The sequence below is a fragment of the Folsomia candida genome, unplaced genomic scaffold (assembly GCF_002217175.1).
Source record: "Folsomia candida strain VU population unplaced genomic scaffold, ASM221717v1 Fcan01_Sc028, whole genome shotgun sequence".
Taxonomy (NCBI): Eukaryota; Metazoa; Arthropoda; class Collembola; order Entomobryomorpha; family Isotomidae; genus Folsomia; species Folsomia candida.
Genome location: NW_019091220.1, coordinates 632,462 through 658,242, shown reverse-complemented (window position 1 = coordinate 658,242; position 25,781 = coordinate 632,462). Strand labels below are relative to the sequence as shown.

General features: G+C 38.4%; 3 protein-coding genes and 1 long non-coding RNA gene across 8 annotated transcripts in view; 2 read left to right on the top strand and 2 right to left on the bottom strand.

The window, feature by feature from the left end:
- Nucleotides 1-486: 486 nt before the first annotated feature.
- Nucleotides 487-6,040, bottom strand: LOC118438950. Of its 2 annotated transcripts, none has more exons than XM_035859901.1 (4): nt 5,913-6,040; nt 4,377-5,745; nt 4,158-4,291; nt 487-4,093 (listed from the first exon to the last, which is right to left on the bottom strand). In XM_035859901.1, the coding sequence occupies exons 1-4, from the start codon at nt 6,009-6,011 to the stop codon at nt 3,947-3,949; spliced, it is 1,749 nt and encodes a 582-aa protein (XP_035715794.1). In that variant the 5' UTR covers nt 6,012-6,040; the 3' UTR covers nt 487-3,946. The 2 variants fall into 2 exon arrangements, with proteins under 2 accessions (XP_035715794.1, XP_035715795.1); XM_035859902.1 differs by having other exon boundaries at nt 4,170-4,291.
- On the top strand, nt 5,142-6,488 carry LOC118438955. The gene is made up of 2 exons (XR_004837162.1): nt 5,142-5,517; nt 5,592-6,488. It is a non-coding gene; the product is annotated as an uncharacterized LOC118438955 (long non-coding RNA).
- The window catches only part of LOC110859966, a 60,762-nt gene continuing 41,319 nt past the window's right edge, over nt 6,339-25,781 (bottom strand). Inside the window, exons 16-32 of the mRNA XM_022109006.2 lie at nt 24,996-25,180; nt 24,816-24,924; nt 24,618-24,688; nt 24,370-24,429; nt 24,277-24,297; nt 21,965-22,015; nt 21,839-21,902; nt 20,716-20,766; nt 20,466-20,587; nt 20,312-20,368; nt 14,796-14,910; nt 14,292-14,357; nt 14,139-14,212; nt 8,076-8,144; nt 7,896-7,966; nt 7,108-7,161; nt 6,339-7,024 (exon numbers count right to left, since the gene is read on the bottom strand). Of these exons, the coding sequence (XP_021964698.1) occupies nt 6,826-7,024; nt 7,108-7,161; nt 7,896-7,966; nt 8,076-8,144; nt 14,139-14,212; nt 14,292-14,357; nt 14,796-14,910; nt 20,312-20,368; nt 20,466-20,587; nt 20,716-20,766; nt 21,839-21,902; nt 21,965-22,015; nt 24,277-24,297; nt 24,370-24,429; nt 24,618-24,688; nt 24,816-24,924; nt 24,996-25,180 (1,439 nt within the window). The 3' untranslated portion in view covers nt 6,339-6,825. The remainder of the gene's footprint in view (nt 7,025-7,107; nt 7,162-7,895; nt 7,967-8,075; nt 8,145-14,138; nt 14,213-14,291; nt 14,358-14,795; nt 14,911-20,311; nt 20,369-20,465; nt 20,588-20,715; nt 20,767-21,838; nt 21,903-21,964; nt 22,016-24,276; nt 24,298-24,369; nt 24,430-24,617; nt 24,689-24,815; nt 24,925-24,995; nt 25,181-25,781) is intronic.
- Nucleotides 21,968-24,304, top strand: LOC118438951. Of its 4 annotated transcripts, none has more exons than XM_035859906.1 (3): nt 21,968-22,575; nt 22,701-22,938; nt 23,035-24,304. In XM_035859906.1, exons 1-3 carry the CDS (start codon nt 22,538-22,540, stop codon nt 23,218-23,220), a joined length of 462 nt encoding a protein of 153 aa, XP_035715799.1. In that variant the 5' UTR covers nt 21,968-22,537; the 3' UTR covers nt 23,221-24,304. The 4 variants fall into 4 exon arrangements, with proteins under 4 accessions (XP_035715799.1, XP_035715797.1, XP_035715798.1 ...); XM_035859904.1 differs by having other exon boundaries at nt 22,701-23,717; nt 23,795-24,304; XM_035859905.1 differs by having other exon boundaries at nt 21,968-22,938; nt 23,035-23,717; nt 23,795-24,304.

Genomic DNA, 25,781 nt, shown 5'->3' with positions numbered 1-25,781 from the left:
CAGTAGAGTGGTATTATGGTGGTTGGTGGTGGGGTCCAATCTAAGTACGAAGAGGTAGCAGCACTCAGATCCAGATTGTTTGGCTGGTTGAGACCTTGTTAATAAAGTGAAGGCTCAATTCATAGTCGTGGCATGGCATGTTGTGTTTGGTAATATATTTATGATTTAATAAGTCGTCTTGGTCGAGTGGAGATCTCGTCGGAGGAGAGAAAGACATGCAGGCATCTTGATACCCTTGCATCGAATCTCATCTTCATCCGTATTTCTTGACACGGCTACTGTGTTGACTGTTATGGCACTTCAATCAACTGACTGACACCCGGTTTAACAAGTTGTCGCGAACTGTGTCGCCGTCTGAGAACCTTTCAAAAAATGGTTTTCTATACATTTTTTTCTTATTTATGACAACGTTTTGGAATGAATTTCATTGGAAAAGGCGGAGATTCCTCGTTGATTTGAAGACATATCCGCAAATGCCGTAAATTAATTGGGAGACTTTGGGCGGACAAGAATTTAAATTGTTGTCGCGTTGCTTGTTATGTCGCCGTCAAGCCAATCACTCTTTCAACAGCTTGGTCGTCTCTCTGCTGCATAGTCCAAATCAGTTTGAATAATTGAATTCAATTTAAAATTGTAATTAGACTGAATGAGTCTTTAACACTTGGTTTGGTGCAACAATGAGCCGAAAAAGAAACGGAACATGACACGACATACCCAGAATGCTATCAGGAAAGACCAATCATTTTGTATAAGCTATACAGAAATGAGCTATATTTACCAGTAGTACAATTACTCTGAGCATTAACCACTTGGTTTTTACCCACTACTACTTTTATTTAACGCATTTTAAAAGGGATGGATGGAATCTATTACCCACCAACAAACCGCTAAGAAATGGTATCGTATCATGAGAAAGTGTTTTCTAAATTCAAAAGAACTTCTTCAATTTCAATTCCACCCTTTTCCAGTCTCGACAACCGTTCTCATGGTTCATTCTGAAATCTTGGTCCAACTCTTAAACTTGATCTTAAAAAAGCTTAAAAAGTCAGATATTCTTCACACACATATCTCTAAAGGGAATCTTTCCAAGCTCTCACATTACTTGGAGATTGAATCTTCTTCTTACGCATTGACTTTTCTAATTCTTTTCCTCTATGTTTGAATTCTAGTCTCATCATGTTCAGACACAGAGGGCCTGCCTGCTACGTATTTGGAGGGACTTGTACTTATCATACATTTTACACACAAACACAGATGGACGATGATTTGGGTTCTCAACTATGAGGGACAGAAAAGTAAATATGAAATAAAGATAAGTATAGTAGCCCATAAACAGAATGAGAGATATGTGGTAGTCAAGTAGAGAGGGATGAAAACAAGGTCCCTTTTCTCATACCTCGCTTAAATTGGTATAGTTAGTTGGCCATGATTTTGGTTAGCCCTTAAATAAATACATAAAATAAAGGCTCATCTCCTCCTCCTCCCGTGTTGTATTTCGAGAATCTCCAATCTCAATATTTGTTCTAGTCTCGGAAGCAGACGCCATTCAGTGGATGCGTACATACATATTTACCGAAATTATGTATGGGAGGTATCGAAAAGGGTACGTACAAAACTGAGAAAGATACTCGTAATAACGCTACAAATTTAATGATAAACAAATAATTCATAAGTAAGAATGAATGTCAAACAAGGAACGGAAGTGCATTTTTATGACTCATAAATGGTGCATTTTTACCAGAAATCAAATCAAATATTTCGACATTTATGAATTCAAAAATCAAGTTTTTGTATGTTTTTGATTTAATTTTCATTATCGCTACTAACTAAATTTTTATGTGGTATGATGTATTTTATGATTTAAGTGAGTATTAACATTTCCCAAGAAGAGATAAACCTATAATTATGACTTGGTCTCTCTCCTCCCTCGTAAACCCTTGTGCAAACAAATTTCTTACTCACCAACCAACTCACCTGCCCAAAATGTACAACATTCTTTAATTCAGTGGTCTAAAACTACTCCTCATCCTCATCAAGACTTTGTCTACACAATGCATCACCAGAGTTATTAGCTCACTTGATGAAAGGTCATTCTTCCATCTGTACATCAAATCAAAGTCTTGAAAATCATCATCCTCAGAACAGAAACAATGCGGGCGGTTTGCACGGTCGTAAATTAACAAGTAAGAATTTTATGGGAAACCACATCGCCATTACTTTATCTCCTTCATCTTATCTCCATGTTCTTACGTGCATACTTGAATATATTTTTATGTGATGCGGAATGCGGATCTGATAATTTTTTTAAGAAACGACAACAGATAGCTTCAACATTTAAGAATTTTATAAATGTTAATTAATATTTGATAAAATTATGAATACTTTCCATGCAATGTGTGTTTAGAACTCGTTGGTATGCATGTTTTGACGTTGTTTATTAGCATATCTGCAACAAATTATTGTGGTCATGCAATGTCACAAATTATAATTATTATTATGTGGCCAAGTTGTTTTAAATCTTGATGATCTTCAACTCATTTCAAAACATTATTTCATTTCACGTTACCTCAAGCATTCCACCGTAAGGTATGCACACATATCTAAGTAATAGCATAAATACGAAATATTTGGCAAACCCCAGCATACAAAATATGCCCCATGAATGCACATTTTAAATAAACTGACTGGAATAATGATTTGGTTTACTTAGCCGAATTTTTTTCGAGGAGAAGAAAGATGATGAGCTAGGCGGACAGAAAGGCAAAGTAAAGAAGAAAATCACAACAGTCAGTTATTACTATCAGCATCAACTACATAAACTAACAAGAAACATGCGATGAGATGACGGGAGTTGGTTTCTGCTACCTTGTGATTATCGTCATTTGTTGTATAACAATATTTATTTTACCAGTACATCTAATAAACCAGGCAACTGAACCAACCAAATTCTTGAGACTTGTCCACCTGCACACAATTCCCTTATTTTTGTTGTGGTGAGATTAAAACTGAGCATTTTTTTTTACTAAATAAACTGTCAGAAATCATTCATGATGTGTGGTTTCGTTTTACTTTCTTAAAAAATCGGGCTAACACGCGATGTTTTGCAATATTTGAAAATCTCAAAAGTTCAGTGATGCTGACCAGTTAATTTATTTGTGTTTGGTAAGTAAATAGTTGCTGAATGGTTGACGAATCAAAATCCACTCTGCTGGAGCCTCTCGCCATGGTGTTGGCCGTATTAATTATCTGAGACTCTCTGTTCACGTTGATTTGATTGAATTAAGCCTGAGGCAATTGGTCAGCTCTCTGGAGAGGATTGAGGATGCTGTCTTGTTAGTAAAAGTGAGAACCTGGCAGAGTTAAAAATGATCTTGCTCCTCCATGAGCTGGTCAAAATTATGGTTAACTCATTTTTTGTTTACATCACTGGCAGTTCATGCAACGTCTAATTAGGATAGTCAATAAAATATCGGAGATGAATAAATTATCATTTGCTCTGACACTTGGTTCTTTTTCCCACTGTTTGAAGAGCTATTAAAGTGCATGTATGCACGTATAAAAGTGAATGTGTGCCTGGACATGGTGGAGGTTTAATCCTTGCTTAATTAGTTGTAATTAATGAGACATGAATAAAATCTGGGCAGCAGTTAGATAATTTTATAGGAAAATATGTATGTTGATTTAGTTGTTGATAAAAAGTAACATTTCGAGGTCAACCCTATTTTTAAATTACTTACTTTCAAGCAAACTAACAATTAGTTTCGACTCGACTCCAACTGCATGAAATGAAACGTTGGGACAAAGTAAGAATTCGAAACGTAAAAGTTGAGCAGAGTTGTAAACCGAAGCCGTAGCTGATCCCTGGTAAAGGAAACTTTCAAACTGGAATTGGGCGAGTCGACTGAAGATGGCGGACGAGTAGTTGGATGGAAATGGGTACTGATTTTTAAAACGTCCAGTTTCGAAATGATTTTCTCAACTGGTCAAACTCGTCTTTGTGCATGTCCACGGGAAGGTGCCTTGGTTGGGGAAATACTTCAATAAAGTTTGCAAATTCTCCTCCAGTTAAGCATTTGTATCCTGTTTTTGTCACCTGTTGTAATGTAAATAGTTATAGAAAATTATTTGGATAATTATTTATCATGAAATAAGTTTACGTTCTCATTTACTAAATTCGGAAATACGTCAAATACAAATGTTTTCAGTTTCAAGTGTTGAAACGCTTTTTCGAAGCAGTGATCCGTTATTGAGCTTGATCCAGTCTTATTTATTATCTCAATATGCCTCAAATCTATACATTAAAAACAATCCTTTTATGCAAGCTGTAATAGATTAGGATCGATGTTGAAACTACAACAGATTTCCATCAAAAGTACCTGAAAGTTGCAAAATTACAGGTTTATTTGCATCATGGCCCATAATTCCATGTTCTGTGAATTGTGGACAATCCTCAATCGCCAGATGCTGTAATTTCCTCAGACCACCCAACAGTTGAAGTAAGTCATCATCCCAACCTTCCCAATGGCTAGCGTGAAATTTCACAAGATTTGGTAAATGTTTCACAATTTCCATCGGATTAATTATATCGGGCGGAGTATCATTTCCAAACGGAGACCACTGAACGACCAATTCTTTCACACTTGCTCGCGTTTGGCAAATCATTAAACGAAGCAGGCGTTTCAAAGCTTGAAATCCTGGATCGAGCATAGAATCTGAGTCGAATATTAAGTGAATCGATTTCAGAATGGGAAATGTCGGAATTTTATTTCCCTCCCTGGTTTCCGATCTTATATCACAGACTGAAGTTTTTAAGCAGATTTTCTCCAAATTAACCCATCTCGCCAAGAGTCTCCGATCGTTCAGGGCGTCCGTCAAGTATAAAATTTTCCCAAGGGTGGAATCCTGTGCGAGGAAAAGATTTTCAATCTGTTTCTGCCTAACGTTGGTTAAAAACGCACCATTCTTTGCGCACGCATTGGCAAGTTCTGGAAACACGGTGGAAAAAACGCCTGCAGCATTGACCGTTCTTCTGATCGGATTAACGGGAAGGTTCATGTTGTTGTGGCGTTCATTTAGATAGTCAATGACTGGCTTGATTAAATATTTGAACTGCAAAGTTTTCATAGTCTCCCATTGCGTAGGGTTTCTCATCTTGACTCCTCCTGTTGATGTTGACCCACCACTGTGTGGATGTGGGATGGAAACCTGCTCTAATTTGGGAAACCTATGGAGGAAATTCTTGAAGAATTCTAACTGCCTTGGGTTTTCAAAATAAATGTTTTCCGTCGACAAGAATCTCACTTTGGCGAAAGTCTTGCTAAAGTTGGGAAATTCGGAAGGCAGCAGCATTCTCGGCCCTCGTGTCACATCCATTTGAATAATTGTTAGTGACTTTAGCGACACGCAGCAAGAAATGAATGAGATCTCTGGAATTTGACCGAAAAATTTGTCAAGTTTCAAGATTTGGATTTGAGGTCCGAGAAGGGACGCGAAGCGGGGAAAGTTTGCGAATGCGATGTAAGATTCTTCCAGAAGGCAAATATTTGTCCATAATAAGGCATCTTTGGTAATTAATACTGATTCAATTTCAGGCTCTGTCTGTAGCTCTATTTGACATGCGGCCAACACTTTTGGAATGTTTGTACACCAAGAAGTCGGGTTTGGGGAAATGGGAGCGAGTTTCTCCAGGGAGAAGCGACCAATCTGATTCTGCCCGATGGCAGTGCACATCAAGTTCCCAATTACCTAGGTATTCGAAAGTAAATTAATTAGCGATGCTAGATACGCATAATTTGCCAACTTTGGTGGGATTTCGCTCTAAATCGGTAATGAAGGCTGTCAGTTTTCGGTTAATACTGAAATTATGTATACATATAATCCTTAAAATACTGGATAAATCTGAAAATGCTCACCATTTCTGGAAATGTGTATGGAGTAAGAACTTTCTCGTCATCTTTAATAATATCTGGGATTTCATCTGGGATTTCACTTACTTCACTAACTTCCTCCATAACTAGTTGGCCACAACCTCCTACCGATACTGAACTAGTTACACAAATTGAGCCTCTTTTTTCAACCAACCTGCTTCACGAGAGAGAGTTGTCGTACGTTATCAATGACGACATTTTGTCACACTGTATGTAAAAATCCTTAATTTTTATTTTTAGACGTTGTCAATATTGAAATGAGTGCAAGAACTCTTACTGAAACTCTCAGCAAGTAGGAAACTCCTTTAAAAAAACGCGAATATTATGCTTCGCTTGCAAATCTCCATAAATCATGTACCGCGTCATAATTGACATGCCAAAGTATAGTTGTACGACACAAATGGCACAATGTGGGTATTAATAGATCATCACTTTATTTAACGTTAATGTATTACACAATTACATGTTTAATTTCTAGTATATATCGTTATTACAAAGTACCGTTTGTTTGAAATGTTACAGTGCATTAAAACTTATACAAAACTACATTTACATGTTTAATATGTTTGTGAGTCGTGTCACTTTTTTTAAACAACTTTTTTTCCGTACCAAAGAAATATTGACTGACTTCCAGATTCCATAAAATTCAGTTTCCATTCATGTACAAATTTATAATTTCATTGAAAGCGGTAGACGTCGACATTACGTAAATATCATTTAAGAATACAAATACCCAAATATTTAGTGGTACGAACGTACGTATGTATGTAACAATATACACGACAATATATGATATTCAACGTGAAAGTTGTCGACAAAATATGAATTTATATATATATTTACTGTGATTGACAAGATTTTTTAAAGTATACATGTGTAGGGTAAAGCCTATAGTTGGTTAATTAAGGTTGTTGGGTGGATAGGTGACAGGAAGCCCGTAAAAGTCCTCGGCGATTGGAGGCGTCTCCTTCTCTTCCTTGTCGTACCCAATCTCATTATATTTCACGGGGTAAATTAGCTGGTTTCCTTTATCCCAGGTAAATAACTCGCGCGTTTTTGGGTTGTACGAAACCATCGAAGTGCTTCGGAAAGGATTGCTACGTACGAAATATGTGGAAAATCGTGAGAATTGGGACACTCAATGCGTGGGCACTGGGTGGGTGGTAAATTAAACACTAACCTGAAGGGAAGGTCCACCTTCAGCAAATTTCGGCGATACAGGTCCAACGCCAAGCTGAAAATATTTGAGTAAACATTGAAACTATTTTCCGGACAATATTGTGTCGAACATTTCGTCGTTATTATGTACATTCAGCAACACCAATGAAATACAAAGGTGTTATTATACAACCACTTATATAATACCCGTTTGTGTCCCGCATCTGTTTTTCGCCATTACACAATCTATCTATCTATCCTGAATGCTGACACAATCCGATATCACTTAATTTGAACACTTGGCTCGTAAAATTGAAGAATTGAAATGTCCCAATTCTTGTGTTGGTTTGTGAACGGGATGAGAGATAGCGAGACCAATGCAATCTTTCTCTCCCAACGCTGCTGCTACCCAGCCAGACCAAGATCTATCTACCCAAAGCACCTAACTATTGCAATTGGACCGCAATAAATTATCAGAATTGGTTCTCAGGAGGGCAATTTTGCACGTCTTGTTAGATTTAGAATCTTGGCCAGTGATAGAGCCGACATACATATCGTCGTCTTAAAGACTCGTGTGTGGTGGAGGAATAACGGCGAACCACCACTTTGAAAGGAAGATTTGTCTTAGAATTGAGAGAAACACTTTCACCAGGGATTGATTGCACACTTTTGGTATTTGCAAATGGGTTTTTGGTATCATATGTTCCCCATTTTGGTCTCTATTTCTCCATATCATCAGACACCACTTAAGTTAACATGTCATCTTATCCGCATCAAATGTGTCCTTAAACAAACAAATTTAGCTCTTACCGGATCTTGGTGTCTCGATCTGTTGTGCTGTCAACGGCATACAGTACTCCACAGATGATGAACATGTCCCCCTACACAAATGTATGATATTCAAGTGTAATTATGGATATTAGTCCCTCCCCATTCAACCCCCATTGCTAATTTAATATAGTTAATCACTGATTAAGCACTTTCACTTACAGCATAAGTGTGACTAATTGTAACGTTCCAGCCATACAATACCATCATGCTGTCTTGGTCCACGTGGATCTGTACAAGAAAAAAGAGTAGAAAACCATATATTAGTCTTCGCAAAATTATATTCGCAAATATTTTTCTCAGACTAAACTTGACCAGTTCTCGATCTGTGTAGCATGTTCTACATCTGATCAAATAAAAATGGTTTCAAATGTAGATGAACTTTTCCCACTTTTTCATATGTTACAACTATGTACCTTTTTATTATCCGTCGAGTAACGACTAATAATAAGTAGCACTTTCGACACGATGTTTACAGCCATGTTTATAGTCAAAGTTGCCTTTCATACACTTTTTCATCAATCTCTTGATAGAAGAATTTCACCCAAAAAGGAAATGAAAATCAATATCGTCCTAGAGTCTCTCGAAGTAATGAAAGTCGACTGGGAGCATTCTTGTTATCTTTCAATACGTACTTGTAGTAAGTAAGGGACACATTATATGAAATCAAATACAGAATCATCGCATCTCTCAGGAAATGAAACCTTTGAAGATTCCTGGTTATAAACCTCGTCATTATTACGGCAGATTCTATACCATACAAACATGCACAACCCACTATTTAACCTAGTCATCAATATATCCACATTGTTGATGGAGAGTGAAAGTTTGCCGAGGGAAACCCAACAGGCAAAATAAACACTTACACAAAGAAAGATGAGCCTCAAACTCAACATCTCTCTTCTCTTCTCGCATGCTCTTCTCCTCCGTCATAAGTGCGGTGGATGGAACCAATTTAACTTTTAAGCAGTTAAGCCACATTCACAAAGATATGTGCATATTGCACAAAGAATTAATAATATCTCAACAGCGGAGGAGGATGAGGACGAGTTTGTAATACGAACAACAAACACTGTACAATGAATATTATTTGGGTTAGTGCGGGCTGCTGACTATTTATTATAATCCTTCTACTTTAGCCTCTCTCTTTGAGTGCGAGGAATAAACTTTCACTTTGTTTTATTTACTTCCAACTTAACTTCCAACGGCAAAACCTTGTCTACTTATAAAGTTGGGTGGAAAGCAGGGTTGCTGCTGCTGCTGCTGTTGGTACGTATCAAAGCCTACGTTGTCTTGTAGTATCACGCTCTATTGCTTAATGAAAATGTGAATTCAATTTACTCTTAGTCTTCCTTTCTCCACTTTCTCTCTATCCTCCGCATTTGCTCGCTTGTTGTTGTGCTGATGGGGGTGGTGGAAGAAAGTTTGAGAGTAGGATGATGCTGCTGAATGGGATGGATGCAAATTTCAAGAAACCACTTAAGGGTGTGGATGGATAGGAGGAAGCGACCTGCTGCTGCTGCACAACATGCTATACAAGCAAAACAAAGAAATTGACTATGTACATACCAGAGCCGTACCGTGAAATTGTCAGGCCTGGTATGAGCTTCGGTGCCGGGCCCTTTCATAATTTCAATATATTCGATATTATGTAATCGTTTTGGTTCCAGAATACAGAATATTCTGGAACGAAGTAGATAATATTCTACGAGTATTAAGGGCCTGGGGGAAGTTGCTTAGAAATCACGTCAACTTTGACGATAAAATTCAGCAATGCACAAGAGGGCAGATTTTTTAAATTATGTTTAATGCGTTAATCATATCTTTAGATTTTACTTGAGTTTTTTTTGACGATCTGCCCTCTTGTGCAGTGGAGATATTTGGTCGTAAAGTGAGGACAAATTGGCTTAGAATTGCCAAATTAATGGCAGGAATTGCATTTTGAGTATCCATGGAACAAAAGAAACAACTTTTTTCAAAAACTTGAGGGACTTGAGGGAAACTTTTTCAAAAGCAGTGACAAAACCAAAGCTTTTGAACGTGAGTGTCCCATAGAAACGGTGTCAATTAATTGTGGTCGTAACCTAACAGAGCGATAATAATCTTGGGGCCCTGGCAATTATTGTTGCTAACATAAAATCAAGTAAATCTTCCCCCGGGCCCTTAAGAGTACACTATTTTCCCAGTTCCGTGGGAAAATAGATAGTGACAATTTACTTACTTGCGCTTTTAACTCAGCCATATTTTTTAAAATATCGCCGGGACGGAGAAAATTATATACGTATAAGTTGCATAAATATGCGAATATGATACTTTTCGCTTACTTCGCAACGTTTCCCAAACCCTTTTCGATTGATTACTTTTCTATCCGTTTTAAAAGTTTAAAAAATTCCCAGACTCATTTGGAATTGGCGATAATGCCGGTCCGAAAACTCAATTCTATTTAATGCTTAGAACACGTATTCTTGATTTCTTGAAAGGTACACATTCAAAAACATACAGTATTTTGAAAAGTCAACGTTTTAGCTGAAAATAGCTTTTAAAATTGAACCAAGCGGTAAGAAAAAAATATACAATCGTAAACATTTGGGCCTGAAGCAGTTAGCTTATAGTCTGACTCACAATGCGATGACGCCAGCGGTCTCTCCGATTTTGACGAAACCACAATAATTACACAACCTGAGACACATAATTAAACACGTGTTTCAGCATTTCTATAATGCTCAGCTTAAACTCAATTATGACGGAATCCATGAGCGAGAATTTCCAGTATTTTTACCGCTTACGAACTCTATCATAGTTCCGTTTAAAGTTAAAATGCGTGGACCTGAATTGATTTCTTTGGATTTTGATCTAACCAATTTTAAATAAGTTGCTCACACACTAAAATAACTGAACCCGTAATTTTCGTTTTCCGGTATGTTCGTTTTTCGGTTGTGACAAGTTTTTAATACATTTTCAGCCAAATCAGGATTTTTGAGAAAGCTGTTAATTTTGAATTTTTAACGTTATTTCAAAAATCAAAGAACGTGTTTGCTCAAAATTACTTCCATAAAATTATAAGAACTGTTTTTCGAAGAACTTTTAACGTTCGAAATTTGTATGAAAATATGCTCCAGATCAGAAAATTCGAAAAAATTTAAAGTTTTTGAAATTGAGAATTTCCTTAAACTCAATGTCATGCTTTGCAAAAAATGTTCTTTCATTTTTGCAATAGGGCCCAAATTTAAAAATTTACATAACTTTGAAAAATCCAAATTTGGCTCAAAATGACTTCAAAAATTTTCTCACAGGCAGAAACGGGGTATGCACAAAACTACGTCCTCTTATTTCCTTGTGTATGCAATCTAAATTGGTCGGGTCAAAATTGGAGGAAACCAATCTATGCCCACGCATTTTAAGCTTAAACGAAATTATGTATGATGGTATTCGTAAGCGAGAATCTTTATTTTTCTCCCTCGCAAGAAAATGTCACGGTCAAAATGGAAGTTCTCGCTCACGGATTCCGTTATAATTTCCTTTAAGCTGAGCATTATGAAAAATCCTGAAACACGTATTCTATTATATGTCTAAGGTTGCATAACTATCGAGGTTTCGTCAAAACCGGAGAGAGACCGATGGTGTCATCGCATTGTAAGTTAATGGTCCTAAGTTCATATCCACTTTTATCACTGGGTTTCGTTAAATTTGTCCCCTAGCGAGGCACATTTGAGTTTCCAAAAAGCATCTTTGCTTTTTTCACATTGAATTTTTGAAGTTCGCATTTTCGGTTCCAACAAATTAAGAATGTACCAACACTTTACAATTTCCCAAAATCCCACAAAATATAATAGCAATATGGCAACTTTTGACAAATTTTGGTGTCAGGTAATTTACATATTTCAAAATTGTAACGAAACATTCGTAGGCGTGATGTGATCCTCTCCGATTTTTACCCTGTAAATTTTAAAATTCCTCAAGCACAGAAATAAGTCGATCCACACTTTTAGGTTTTCTTTAAGTGTGCTAATTTCCCTTTTAACTGAATTTCTAAATTGCGTTTCAGCTAAAATCAGGATTTTTCATATTATTTGAAATTCGAAAGTCAAACTATTAAAATTAAAGGTGACACAGTATGTTTGCTCTAAATTCATACAAGCATAATTACACATGAAAAACAAATAAATCTAGCAGTTTCATGTTAGATGTAAGAAAATTTTTTTGCGTGGAATATTTTTTTGTAAAATCGTCAATACCCAAAAAAGTCCATTATATCTAGTGAAAAGCTAGTGACCTGGCCCGGGCCCTTGCGGGCCCCGGGCCTGGTATTTGGTACCACCATATACCACGGTTGGTACGGTACTGGTACATACTGCTCTGGGGAAAACCACAAAATAGTGTTAGAAGTGTTCGATCAATGATTGAGCTGTACGTATTTTCTATAATATTCAAGACGACGGGTGGATGTTGTTGTTGGATCAAGAATCTAGGCTTCTTTGGCTGGCGTTCTGACGATAAGATTAATTTGAAACAACTATACTGCACAAATTTTAATTAATCTCGGCAGCAGACTGCAAGCTGCAAACACTTTGGATATTGGATGACAAACGCATTTTAGCTGGAGAGGCATAATATTATTCGATATTGGTGAGAGAGAAAGTTGAAGACCATCTCTTCCACCAAAACTTGGAAAAGGAGATGGATGGATGGATAGACAATGCTAAACAGGACTCTGCTGCGTACTATGTAAAGTAATAAGTATGCGTTCATTTTAATTGCACGCTGTTTGGTGGTATATGTATCTCGCTTTTTGGAAGCAATCAACGGCTCTATTGTTTACCCATACTTCATTAGTATGCTCCTCTTACAATTTAACTTTGACTACTATCTTGATTTTGTCAAGAAGAGAGAGAAGGCAAGGCAAGAGCAGAGATTGGAAAGTCTCCAGAATATTTACAGACAGAAGGAAAGCGAGCGGAGAGGTTGGCAGAAACCAATCTGCAGAGAAAGAAGAAGTGAAAGTAAGGATGCGATTTGTTTTCTCTCAGTTTCTCATTGAAGGCATTAACAACTTTGACTGTGCCAGATGAAGCAAATGTTAAAAAACGTTTATCAGCTCTAGCACCCCGCCAAGCCAGCAGCAGCAAAGGTTAACTTCACACACAGGGAAAAAAACTAGTTACGGCTGCGGAATTTTTCCCCCAGTAAAAAAAAACTTTCTCTCGTCTTTTGTCATGCATTACAAACATTTGCTGCCAACACGAATTTCACGAGGCTAGAAATTCTCAACCTTTTAACATGCAAGAGGACAACGTGACATTATCAATGTCATGAAAAGCGAGTAGGCTAATTCGACATGAAACAGAGTTGAAAGTTGGCATTTCGCAGTTAAAAGTTAAAATAGGTGCGGACTGGTTACGTGCCTAGCTCCATTTTCTATCAGGGCGAAAGTGTGATAAGGTTTTAATGAAGCTTATCCATACATGCATAAGAGTCATAATGTGAGGAGGCGGTGAAGCGGTAAAAAATTCGGGGAAATCTCGCCATTTTACTTCCAACCAAAAAATACTTGCAAAAAAAGTGAACAATGTCCTCATTTTCATTATGCTCAGATAAACAGAGTATGGCGCAGCAGGTTTAAATCTGTACTAATAAATGACACCATTTAATCTAAAACTCCATCTTTTTCATCGTTATTGTACCAAATTAAAAGCTTGGCTTTCGAAGCGTTTAATAATTTCCTGACCACCATTCTTTTCCCGACCTGCTGGTAATGGTCATCCCATTACCACCACCCCTACGACACTTTCTCTCCCTTTGGTCAATAATGTTTACTTTTGTGGTTTCCCTCCCTCGCAAAACACACACATTCATGTGGGATTTCGTATGAAGGAGGAATCCTTATATACTAAATACACTATTAAATATACTGCGGGTGATGTAATAATAATGCTGCTAACCGACTCCAAATGTGAAGAGAAATAGGAACCCGAAAGCATTTCAGTTATGAGCTTTGTGGCAGTTATGGCTGTAAATTATTGAGAGAAAGTTTCGGATACCTACTTACTCGCAAGGTGTTTATTGCCATTTGAGAGCGGCGGGTGTAACACATGTTACACAGAAAGCTGATACGAGTCAAAGTTCATATAATAATTATGACTTGTGTGGTTTTGACCTCAGACGAGGAAGCTCCGTGTGTGGACCAAGTGTAAGTATTTGCACTAACTAAATGACTTTACTACTCACCTTCACAACTGCAGTGTTATTGGACCCAGCCAGGGAATGGATGGCCCACAAACCGTTTTCATCCGTGGCTAAATCTATACGGGGGAGAAGATGTAATAAATGTGTGAAATATTATAACGACTTTCGAACATAAACAAAATTTATTCCACTCACCAACCCAGGAATGTTCGGACGAGTAGAGTTTATCGGCGGAAAATGATGCATAAGGCAGATCCAATTCTGTAATAATCGTACATATTTAATACCAATTTGTAATTAGGAATTTTAATAGATCTGTAAAAACAATGGAGATAATCTATTAGTGAAAGCAGCCAGACGCGACTTTCTCCTCTAATGAATTTTTTTTAGAATGAGTGTACTGAAGCAGTACCACTAATAGGTTTCTCTCCTTATTAGAGGAGCGTAGAATAAAAATCACTACTACGTAAAAAAAGAAGCGGATTTGCTGATGAAGAATCATTTGAATGAGAGTGATACCGTAAATCAAGCATATCATTATACGAGGAGAAAGCCCGGCTGCCTGCAACTGACTGAAAGGGTTAGGGCAACATAATGGGGAGATATTTCAAGCCAAAAGTGTAATGAAATGAGATGAGAAAAAAGTAGATTTCACATTGTGGAGGAGAGAAACTAATGAATATGTACATACGTACGTACCTCCATTAACCTTTCCGCTGAAGAGATCGAATCGGACTATTTTTGGGTGGCCGCCGCTTTCCTTGGAATTGGCAACGTAGAAAAAGGACGAATTGTACACTGTGTGGAAATTACCCTGCAGAAAATTATGAGCAAATTTTTCATCAGACTTTGCACACAGAGTTTCATACATAAAACAAGGTACACTTCCTGGGTTTAATTTTACACCAACCAGTATCACATCGTCACAAGTTACAGAACGAGAGAAGGATATCCTCCATTTTCGTTCGTTTCCACTTTTTCATCCCTAATGAGGTCTTTTATAAATCCAAAAGACTCAAAAGACGAAAGGAAAGAATTATCTCGCTCTTTTCCCGTATATTTCACGACCAGGTAGTTTTAAACAATAATTTTTCAGAGCTTCAAAGAGTTGTATAAGTAAGGAGAGGAAAAGAGAAAGAAAGCATTCACCAATTATTCTGATCGTCATTCAAAGTTAAAAATTGCAGCCAGTCCGTCTCTCTCTGATTATATCTCTTAAATTCCTGAAAGTAAAGCTAAAGCCACTTTTTTTATCCTTGCATTGTTCACATTATGGGAACACGTACGTACATATATAAGTCTAAATCCATACATTAATGCAACTTTTGAGCACAATTCATCCACTCGACTCCTCCACCTTCACCACTTTCATTTTCATTTCGCAAACCCACCAAACCAAGAAACTACCTGAAAGCAATTTAACAAAAAGTATACAAGGACCTGACCACTTGAACTCCTCACAAAAGGCAGAAGAGAAAAGTGTTTCGACAAACAATTGAACTTGGGCCAGGCCAGTGGCAGTGTTCCATTCAAGTAGATATAGGTAGGTACCAGTAAAGGCACAAAAGATGGGTGGTAGAAGTTGAAGTAGTATTCGTGGTGGCAGTGGCAGTGGTTAAGAAATAGCAGGGATTGGTTTTACAGTTGGAGAACTAAAGGCAACTTCTTCTCCTTCTTGCAGGAGCACTACATACATAACAACATAACATCGTTTCGTACAACGTGGCGATGGTGGTGGTGGTGGAAAAGTTGTCAGAGGAGAAAGTATTTGTTGAAGAGACCCTCATGTAGCCATTAGATGATAACATCAACTCAACTTCCGTATTGATCTCGAGCTTCCCCCTCTTACATCTCGTCCGCGTCGTCCGTCCGCAGGGTCGGCTGCTGTCCACCACACCACGCGATTTCACACAATGCTAGTGAAAATATCATTTCTGCTTCGAAACTATATGCTCCGTACGAGAACATGTAAGTGCGAGAACGAGTGACCTTCCCCGTCTTGGAGAAAATAAAAGGTCGAGATTATTATTGGGAAGAATGTGTTTGGTGGTAGTGGTGGTGCTCAGCTCTCTGACATTCCATATTTTATGCGACCTGAAAGAAACTTTGCAAAATTCTATTCCTATGTTGTTTCCAGTCTGAAATTGTATTCTGTGTAGTTCTATCCACTCGTTCTCTTTTTTTCTCTACTTGTTCGTGTTCGTCCACATCGTCGTGAGAGGAGAGAGAGAGAGCCAGAAAAAAGGAAGGAAATGCAGAGTGACAGGAGCACTTGCGACATATTCGTGTTTTTCAACGCTTTGCGTTTTCTTTCTTTTCCTCAAGACACACGGGAATTCTGGTAGTATTTTCATCGTAATTAACTTTGTCAAGCTTCTCCTACCTCCTACTGACAGAAACAAGGAGTAATTTTCCCGTCTTGTCGTAAATACTGACTCCTTTGTGACATTTCTAGTGAAAACAAATAATATCTTTATTTCACAGCGTGAGTGTGTAAGTGTAAGGATCGAGATTACTTCATATCATACGGAACAATATGTACGAAATTGCATTTCGTGTCGCTACTTTCTTTACATCTGTGTGATATGAGTTCTCATTTTGCTCTTTAATGAACTCTGAGATCAAATCTCGTTTCTTTTTATCAAAGTCATAATAATGTTTCAGACTACAAAGACTTCTTTCTCATATTATTGCGCAATCATTTTTAGTTAACGTTCATTATTGGGTAATTCTGGGACATAACAAGAAAATATGTGCATAGGCTTTTAGCGTACTTTCACTGACCTGGTTTTACCGGTTCATCTATTTTTAGTAAATCCATCTCCAAAATTATTAATTAATAAAAGGCAAAAGGACTAATGGATCGAACCTTTGCTTGTATGTACATAATCTGAATGGATGAAATACATCAAACTTTGCCCTTTCTGTATCCATCATGTGTGGAGATTTGCCGTTGCATAATAGCGAATAAATGGGTGCGGCCAGGCCACCGCAGGTTTATTTCAATCCCTTTGTCTCTCTCTCTATTTCTCCTTGTTCTTTTCACTACGTGGAGACCGTAACATTTTGATACCTTGTGTTTGTGGTGGTGGTTGTATAGATTAAATTAAGCTTAATGAAGCATGAAATATGCATCGCACAGCCATTTTCCATTTGCTATCACCATTTTCCCCCGGACCCCAAATGGGTTTCCTTTCCACTTTCACTTGACTGTATCTACAGTCGTACAACATCCTCCCCATCCATCGATGCATGCATACCGATTCCAGTCCAGACAATGCAGATAGATTGAGGTCTCTCCTCCGGTCTTAGTAACCAATTTACCCAACCAACCTTGTTTATTCGACATGCATAATCCTCTTGCTTGACGGTGACGATGGTTGGCCAACCTTGAGTGAGTGGTTGACTTGACATTCTTCCAACTTTCACTTCACCACCATATGCATTTTACAACAAGGGGGTGAAACAAAATTGAAAAGGCTGATGACAAGGCGAGTATGGAAATTATACTAAATAGCCACCTACCAAAAAGTCACCCAAGAAAACAAAGTGAATCGTAACGGGGGAATCGTATTATCGAATCAATAAATTTCAGACGGTATGAAGTGATCTCTCGAAAAGGGGAAGAAAGCGGAGAAAGGTTATTTGTTGTGACAGATATTTCCCAGACGGTATATCTCAACATAATTCCATGATTTCGGATTCTTGGGCCTTTGACTCACCAAAATATTACGCAACTCATATACAGATCTAAGAAAATATAAAGATCTATAAGAGAAAAGGTCATACAAAGTTGGAGGGGAAAAGTTATTTGTTTGCACAACAAGATGGAAACAATTGATCTTGTATCTGTCACGGAACGACAAACTACCTGCTCCTCCTCCTCCTGCAAACACTTTCACCCAACGGAAAGCAGTCGAGTTATGTTTCATTATTTATTCTCGCCTTATTATAATTTCAATGATACTGAAACTAGCTCTACCATTGGACCGGTTGAGGGAAAAGATAGCTACTCTTTAAGCGCCATACTTTCCTCCCTGTCGTGTTACTTGTTACACTGCCCTTACAAAACTGGAGAAGTTCAACTACTAAATATGTACGCCTTTCACATAAGTTTATCATATTTGCATCTGACAACAATTCCACTGTTTGTGGTCCCTGGCAACTATCTACCAACTCTACATTGCTTGCTGCAATCCCCTCGAGGCTTATGAAATATGTACTGTGTTCTGTTCAACTTCATTCAAATGTCAGTTTGATTTTTGAAAATGTTCTTGACACACGAGGATGCAATTGCATTCGAATTTGTAGTGCTGATCCGTGTAGCATTTTCCCCGTGAGCGTCATGTTACACGCATCAATTCAGTACAAGTACAAAGTTTATTGTGAGAAAGATCGAGTCATCAGAATGAGCTGTGGATGTACTTTTGAGGAGCCTGGAAAATGCATACGAGTGAATACCACATTTGCATTAGTGCCTCCCTATTGTTGTTAGAAATCAAGAGATTCACTCACTCATACATATATTAAAGCGTCTCGAATTGTTATCTAACTCACACTAGCGAATCAAACTTTCCCCACACCAGACCACCATCACTATCACCAAACAACACTTCTGACGTGTAGACAAGCACAGAGAAACTTTGAAATACTGACGAACCTAGTAAATGCAATAACGATGATGATGATGAAACCCATACGGGTCGTGTAGCCTGTGCCGTTTACTGATCTCATGCAACACAACTTGCTGGTGCATTTCTATTATTACAAGTTACACAACAGCCAAAGAAGAGTCAGGGGAACTCTGATCCTTGATGTGCATGCAGCGACGTGATGCAATCTGTATTTTGAGGCTTGCCAAACTTTCCCTTCGCAACAAAACTCTTGGAAAGTTTATGAAGCAGAAAGGGTAAATTATTGTACAGTGTAGTGTCCATACGTACGTACGTAGCTGTCAGTACAAGTATAACGACACACAAATAACACATTTTTTTACGCGACAAGTTTGTGTCATCAATAATATAAAATGATGGGATGATATTTGCTATCTTGTCATTCTCATTCAGGTTACGTAATGAACTATAGCGGAGGATATTTTTTTCATAAGTAAGACGACCCCCCTCTTCAACTATTCGTCAGACTTATAACTTGAGAATTATGCATCTTGGCTTTTTCTTCCACGACTGCTTCGAATTTTAAACTATGAAACGCAATCCCAAGGCAATAAAAAGCTTTCATTGCCATTACCGTCTGTCTGTGGATGCATTACATTCTATTCTTCCAGTAGAGCATACATACACAAGAGCATATCCACAGTAGTGCTGAGGGAAAGTGATAAAAAATTTGCATACGGATGCTTCTTATAAATAAGGCTGGACCGAACCAGCTTTCTCTCTCCCCTGCTACTCACTTGAGGTTGAATGCGAGACATAATGACTAAAGTGTGCTCACACTCACTCGCACTTTACAAAAGAAAGTGGAGGAGGACAACGAACGAACGAGGCACATCTCACACCAAGACGAAGATTACTGCGATGAACGAAGGGGAGAAAGTAGGAGAGAGTTGGTGTTGTGTAGTTTTTTTTCATTCGGTCTTCTTCTTCTTCTTCCCTTGTCTACTGGGAGTTTTCTCTTTGTGTGTGTTTGCATTCTATTGTGTATAGCAATGTGATATCAAGTTTTTCACGAAAAACTTTGCCTGCAAGACATGAACATCCCATATTTTTGGAGTTTTCACTTCCAGCCAGAGAATGAGGAGAGTCTCGAGCATCATACAAATATTGCAAGCTGAGCTGAGCCAGCTTTGTTGCCCAAATTCAATTTGTGTGGGGGATGAGGTTGTTGTGATCTTGTATCGTGAGTGAGACTGCTCAAAAAATGGACACGAGAGTGACGGCGAGGGAGAGAATGACATTTTATATCAAATTACCAGATTGATTGAGATTCAACAGTTTCTACCTGCAGAGGAAAACAGCAGTTTACTCGGTGCGTATAATGTCAAAAGTGTCAACTCGGAGAGTGAGAAGGGGCAATTTTTTGAGAGGAGAGAGAGAATACGTAATAACGTCATTTCATCATTTGGCTTGACAGCTAGAACAATGAGATGAGAAAATGGAGAGAAAGTGGAAACGACCCAGAACGACGGGGACGACGACGACGAAAGAAAGTGACATTGCTGTTGTATGCATGTAATAGTAGTGAACTAACTCACTCACCCGGAAAGGGAGTTGTAGCGTGTAATTTCTTGTGGGTCGGTCTTGAGTGAACGAAGTCTGTAGGGCAAGAAAAAAAATGAGTTATATAACATGCAAAGTTGTCAAAATGCATAATTCAAAGTTAAACAATTTGAATTTTATGTAGAATCATTACTTTGTTGTAGTATTCATACAAATGATTTGTGTCGTCTACCCTTGTGACCCAGTATCTTTCCCCAGTGGTGATCGGGTCACGCATCCAGCATCCTGCGGGGTGCGAGGAAAACCGGTTGAACACTGAAAGCCATAGATTTTATCATAATTTGTCTTTTGTTCTGTTTTTGCAATGAATTAATAAATCAATAATTATAAGCTTCATAGGATTCAGTGTGCATACATAAATCTTTTAATGCAAATTTACTCACCAGGTTTTCCCACGGCGGACAATACCGCAGAACAGGCTGACACTACGGCTGCTGTAAAATGAGAGAAAAAGCTAGACCAAGAATAATATAAATATGTATGCATTTATTTACTTAAAACGAGACCAGTGTTATTAAGGACACACAAACGCTCAATCCCTACATAATTAGCCTCTTCATCACACAAAGCCCGGAATAATGTGGGGCTGGGGAAGAGGAGGAAGGACAACCGCAAAATTGTGGACTGTTTAGTTTTCTGGTCTCGGAAACAAACCTACTTTCGCTGCTGCTTTCTCCTAATATAAATGCATGCATGGATGCATGCATACTCTTCTTCTGTATGTGCACACTTTCCCCTCTGGTATTATGCTTGAGTGGTTAAATCATTCGTTTACTTTGCCATGCCCTGTTTTGCATAGGATGCCATTAGGCCATGGTGCGGTCGTGGGATGACAATAGAAGAGCAGTCACCACAAAATATCTGAATAAGAGCAGTCCAATCCTTGCCACTTCAATACACCTGCTCTTTCCATTATTATTTCGCTGCAGTATTAGTATGAGCTTGGGAGAAAGTGGGGCTAATTCGGGACATTAATGTTGATGAATTACTAGGATTTGGACATTCTCTGCAAATGCGGACGACCACGACAAAGAAATCGGCGGGGGTAGACTGATTTGAGCAGTTCTAACTAAAGTGGTCTTCTTTTCTAATGGTCAGAATTATCTATGTGGATATTTGTACATACTTGATTAGGGGAAAATAGTTAATGTATACATATTTGGCACATTGGCCAAGCAACTAAAATCTCAAAATGTGAATTTAAATTAACTGCTTTGAGATAAGGGTACAAATTGACTATCTTTTTCGTATAAAACTCTCAGCTATTTACAAACGACTGCATTAAGAAGCATTTAGTGTTTAATTATAAACTGAATTTCAATTAAGAAATGTACTCTTGCCATTCTGGGATTAAGTGGATGAGAGAGAACTATGTAGTATCTATTGCAGTGCTATTTTCTTTGGCCTTTATAGCCGTGTATGTACGTGAATTAAGGAAATGGAAAGGTGGAGGACGATTAGATGAATGAAGTGCGAGCAATAAAGTTAAATTGGCAGTAAAGGAACCTTGTGTCCGATTGGTTTGTGAAGGAGTTGTAAGATTCCCCAAAGGATAAATTTCCCAGCCCACCTATAAATTAAATCTTGTGTTAAATGACTGAAGTTTAGGCGATACACTTTAGAAGAACGTACCATGTCGAGAAGAGCAAAACCACCCGAGCGGCATATTATTCCTGGTTCCACCTTCGAATATTATAATAATAAAATTAATATTAATTAATATTAAAATATTGCACCGGTGGAATATTGCACCACCGGTGCAATATTGAATTACTTTTACTTTTACGTTTACGTTTACTTTTATTTTGAAAGTTAATTGGAGACAGAAATAAATTATTTTAATTCTGGAAAATCAGTAAGGAGATAGAGAAGCTGAATGCATTTGAAATGTGCGGTCCCAAACTCAATGATATTTCGTCCCGTATGAAAAGTTGCACGTGCTCGCTCGCTGCTTGGCTGAGTGATACCAAGCAGGCTTCTTGGATTGGTCGGGGAGAATCGACCAAGCCATGAAGCCTGATGCCAAGCAAACAAGTTGAAACTTGATACGAAATGAGGGCATTTGTTGAACATCGGCAAACGAAAATCGTTCAGCCATTCGGAGTTTGGCAACTGAAGGGATTAGTCGATTTGAAAAGTGCTCCCACAAAAATTTAAAAAAAATCAAGTTTTCCTTCTTGAAGCAGTGACGGTTTACGGATTACGATGCAGACGGACGATAGTTCATCGGTGCCTATCGACATGTAAGTAAACCTAGCCCCCTTCTCCTCTCCCTAAACATAATTAATTAAAACATGCAATCTTGACCGGTCCCAAGTTTCTTTGTACGTTCGTAACTTAAGGATTTAATTATTTTTGTTATTAATAGTGATCCTGATGATAGTGGGCTCGTGTCCGAAGATGTGGAATCGAGTGACGAATATGTAATGAGGGTCGATAGAAGAGGACGGAGATCGGGAGTAATTTACTCGGATTCGGAGGATGAGGAAGACGAAGACGATGACGACTTGGACCGGTCCAGCCCGGATACTCAATCTGGCTCATCCAGCGATATGACCGCGGACTTGGACCTTCCAGAAAATTTTCACCTCCGACGATATGGAAGGGTAAATTAGTTATTATTTCATTCTGTACTTTGTCCAATATGAATAAATGTAAATAACAATCATTTGAACCGGTTCAATAATTTGTTTACATTTTAGCTTTCATGGAATCTCCGGGAATTGCAACGTCGTGAGGAGTTGATCGATTGGCTAAAGGAGGTGGAAAAGAATCCATCAGCAGGTCGTGAAGCCTTTGAGGAGCGACGCGAGGAGCTTGAGTTGGCAGCAAATTGGGGACAACAAGACCGGGAGCATCTGGAGATTAATTTTGATATATTTTATTAGGTTCGCCAGTCAAGGGTTTCTGGATCCTCAAAGCAAGTGGGAAACGGAATGTCTAATCGTCCAACTATGCGTCGACGATGAGAACTGGCGTTTCAAAAGCTAGATCAGACAACAATGCCAACTATAGGAATCCTGAACACCATCTTCATGACGTGATCGAAGACAGCAAGAAAATATCAGACGAAGCTAGACCGCCCATGGACATAATATATGTAGCATGTCTAATTCATCCGGATAACATGGGTGTTGATTTATGGGAAACTGTTAAATCCATTGAACCGGTTCAAGTTGAAAATAAGCTTGAAGACTATGTCGGAATATATAATGGAAATAAGGGCCGTTTCGCAATGAGACCTTCCAATTTAACAATAACAGTAAGAAACCAGGAAATTTACAACAGAACCGTTGGCTGCGATGACCCAGACTATTGCGTAGAAAAGAAGGTTATATTATGCAACTCCACCTATACGAAGGAAATTGGAGAAGGATTTCTGATGGTAAATATCATTTATTAATTACACTGCTCTCAATTCTGTTAGACCGGTCTAAATAAATATTAATTCTTTAAATCCAGGCATACGGATTGAAATTCAACCAAATCCATGGAGTCGAGCGCTACATCATAACGGAAGCTTCAACCCCACCTGCCGACCTCATCAAGAAAGCGCATAAATATGCCGTCGATGGAGTCCCGATGTTTGAATTCGTTGAAGATGAAGATCTGGACCGGTCCAGCCCACCCCTCTGGGCTACCCTGGACCAAGTGACTACGCTCCCTTACACGATCTGTAAGAAAGATCTGATAATCCGATATGATCTGAACTTCCCTGATGACAAGCGTCACTACAAATCGTTCAAAAATTTTGATCGATTGGTCGAAGAATTTGGATATCCTCCTGAAGAGTATTTCGTGACCGTTGATAGTTCTCGAGACCACCTCCGATATTAATTTTATACAATGTACACATTAATTACAAGTCCACGAAATGAATTGTTTATTATTAATTTGTTCTATTTAGTTATTTTAACCGAGCATTTTTATAGTTTGTTTATTACCTTCGGAATGCATTGTGGACACTGGAAATAAATTGGCCAAATACTTATATTACTAGCTCCTCTTACTAGAAACCGAATGTGTAGAAAAGTTACCGGTTCCGGAGTGGATACTGGAGGGCATAACTCCTCCAAGTCTTTGTGGTCAGGTTGTGCCTGTGGAAATTTTCAGAATTTCATCAGGACAAATTATACCTCTTACGACGACTGGAGGACGGAGAAAATCTTATAATTAAAGTTGGACGAAATTGAGCTCTAGGGGCACTTGTCCACCATCCTTCTCGTCATCCTCAACTACCGCGACTCGTAAGAAGAGGCTACTTTCTCCTCTCTCTTGTTATTACCTGGCCGTAGATTGCGACTCCCTTTCCTCCTCCCGTTTTAGGCGGCGGAGTCACCAGATTCGGGTCAACCTCTGAATGAATCAATTATTCGAATGTATTTTATTTATGCTCGCTATTACTCCCAAGCGCCCCACAACTGTGGCTATTGAAGAAGAAGCTCGCAATAAAACAATAACTATTAGGAAAGTAAATAAGTACCGTAAGTGGTAAAGTCTCCTTTGGTGATGCCAAGCTCATTCTTGGCGACGCAGTGGTAGCGCCCGAAGTCATTGGGGGTCACTCTTGTCACATTTAGCGTCATGTGGACCTGAAAGTGAAATATTTTCTCGTTCTTGTATTCTGAGTGATGAGGTGAAATAGTACAATGAAATGTCATACCTTGTACATTCCACTTTCTTTCGTGGAAATCTTGTATTTTTCTCCATTTTCTAAAACACGTCCGTCAGGTCGCTCCCAATAAGTGACAGCAAAAGGGAAGGCCTCCACATAGCAGTCGAACATTGCCACCGAACCAATACTTACACCAACCATTTGATTCTTAAGAATTCTTATCATCGGAGCGACTGAAAATATGTATAATACAAAAAATGTTTGTTTTCTTAAATTGCGGCAAGTTTTGTTTTACGTATACAACTAGTAAATTGAGCATGCAAATTTTTATTCCGAGTTCAGAAACTTTCCAACGTAGAATCTTCTTTCATTCCGATAACATAAATGTATTAAACATGACGGACGGTGGGACGTTGAACTTTGTATACCTGACATATTTTGTGCATTTACATATACGCGAATCCCAAGGTTTGATAAATGAGTCAAAAATCATGAATGCATTTTGTGTCGTGGTCCCCCTTTGTCTTCCAGTTGTATACTTCATTATCAGCACTACCACCACCACTTCCACCTACGCCATAACTAATAAGTTTAGAATGAACTGTTCTCTGCTGACAACATTGCTTCGTTTCGCCATGTCTGACTCTTTCCAAGACCATTTCCAGTTTCACCCGCTTATCTCACACAGTCGGGAAGAGAGTCAGAGTTAACGGTGAATTATGATGATGCAGAGTTACACACAACAATGGGAACGATACAACCAAACTTTCACCTCCGTCCGCCATCCACATGCAAGAATTTCCATTCATAATGGAGAGGAGAATAACGACACAA

Coding starts and splice junctions, on each gene's coding strand:
- LOC118438950 (XM_035859901.1), bottom strand. CDS start 6,011: ATGGAGGAAGTTAGTGAAGTAAGTGAAATCCCAGATGAAATCCCAGAT. Junction 4,292..4,376: donor TGTAATTTTGCAACTTTCAG/GTACTTTTGATG, acceptor TTTAATGTATAG/ATTTGAGGCATATTGAGATA. Junction 4,094..4,157: donor CGAATTTAGTAAATGAGAAC/GTAAACTTATTT, acceptor ACATTACAACAG/GTGACAAAAACAGGATACAA.
- LOC118438951 (XM_035859904.1), top strand. CDS start 23,298: ATGAGAACTGGCGTTTCAAAAGCTAGATCAGACAACAATGCCAACTAT. Junction 23,718..23,794: donor TTGGAGAAGGATTTCTGATG/GTAAATATCATT, acceptor CTTTAAATCCAG/GCATACGGATTGAAATTCAA.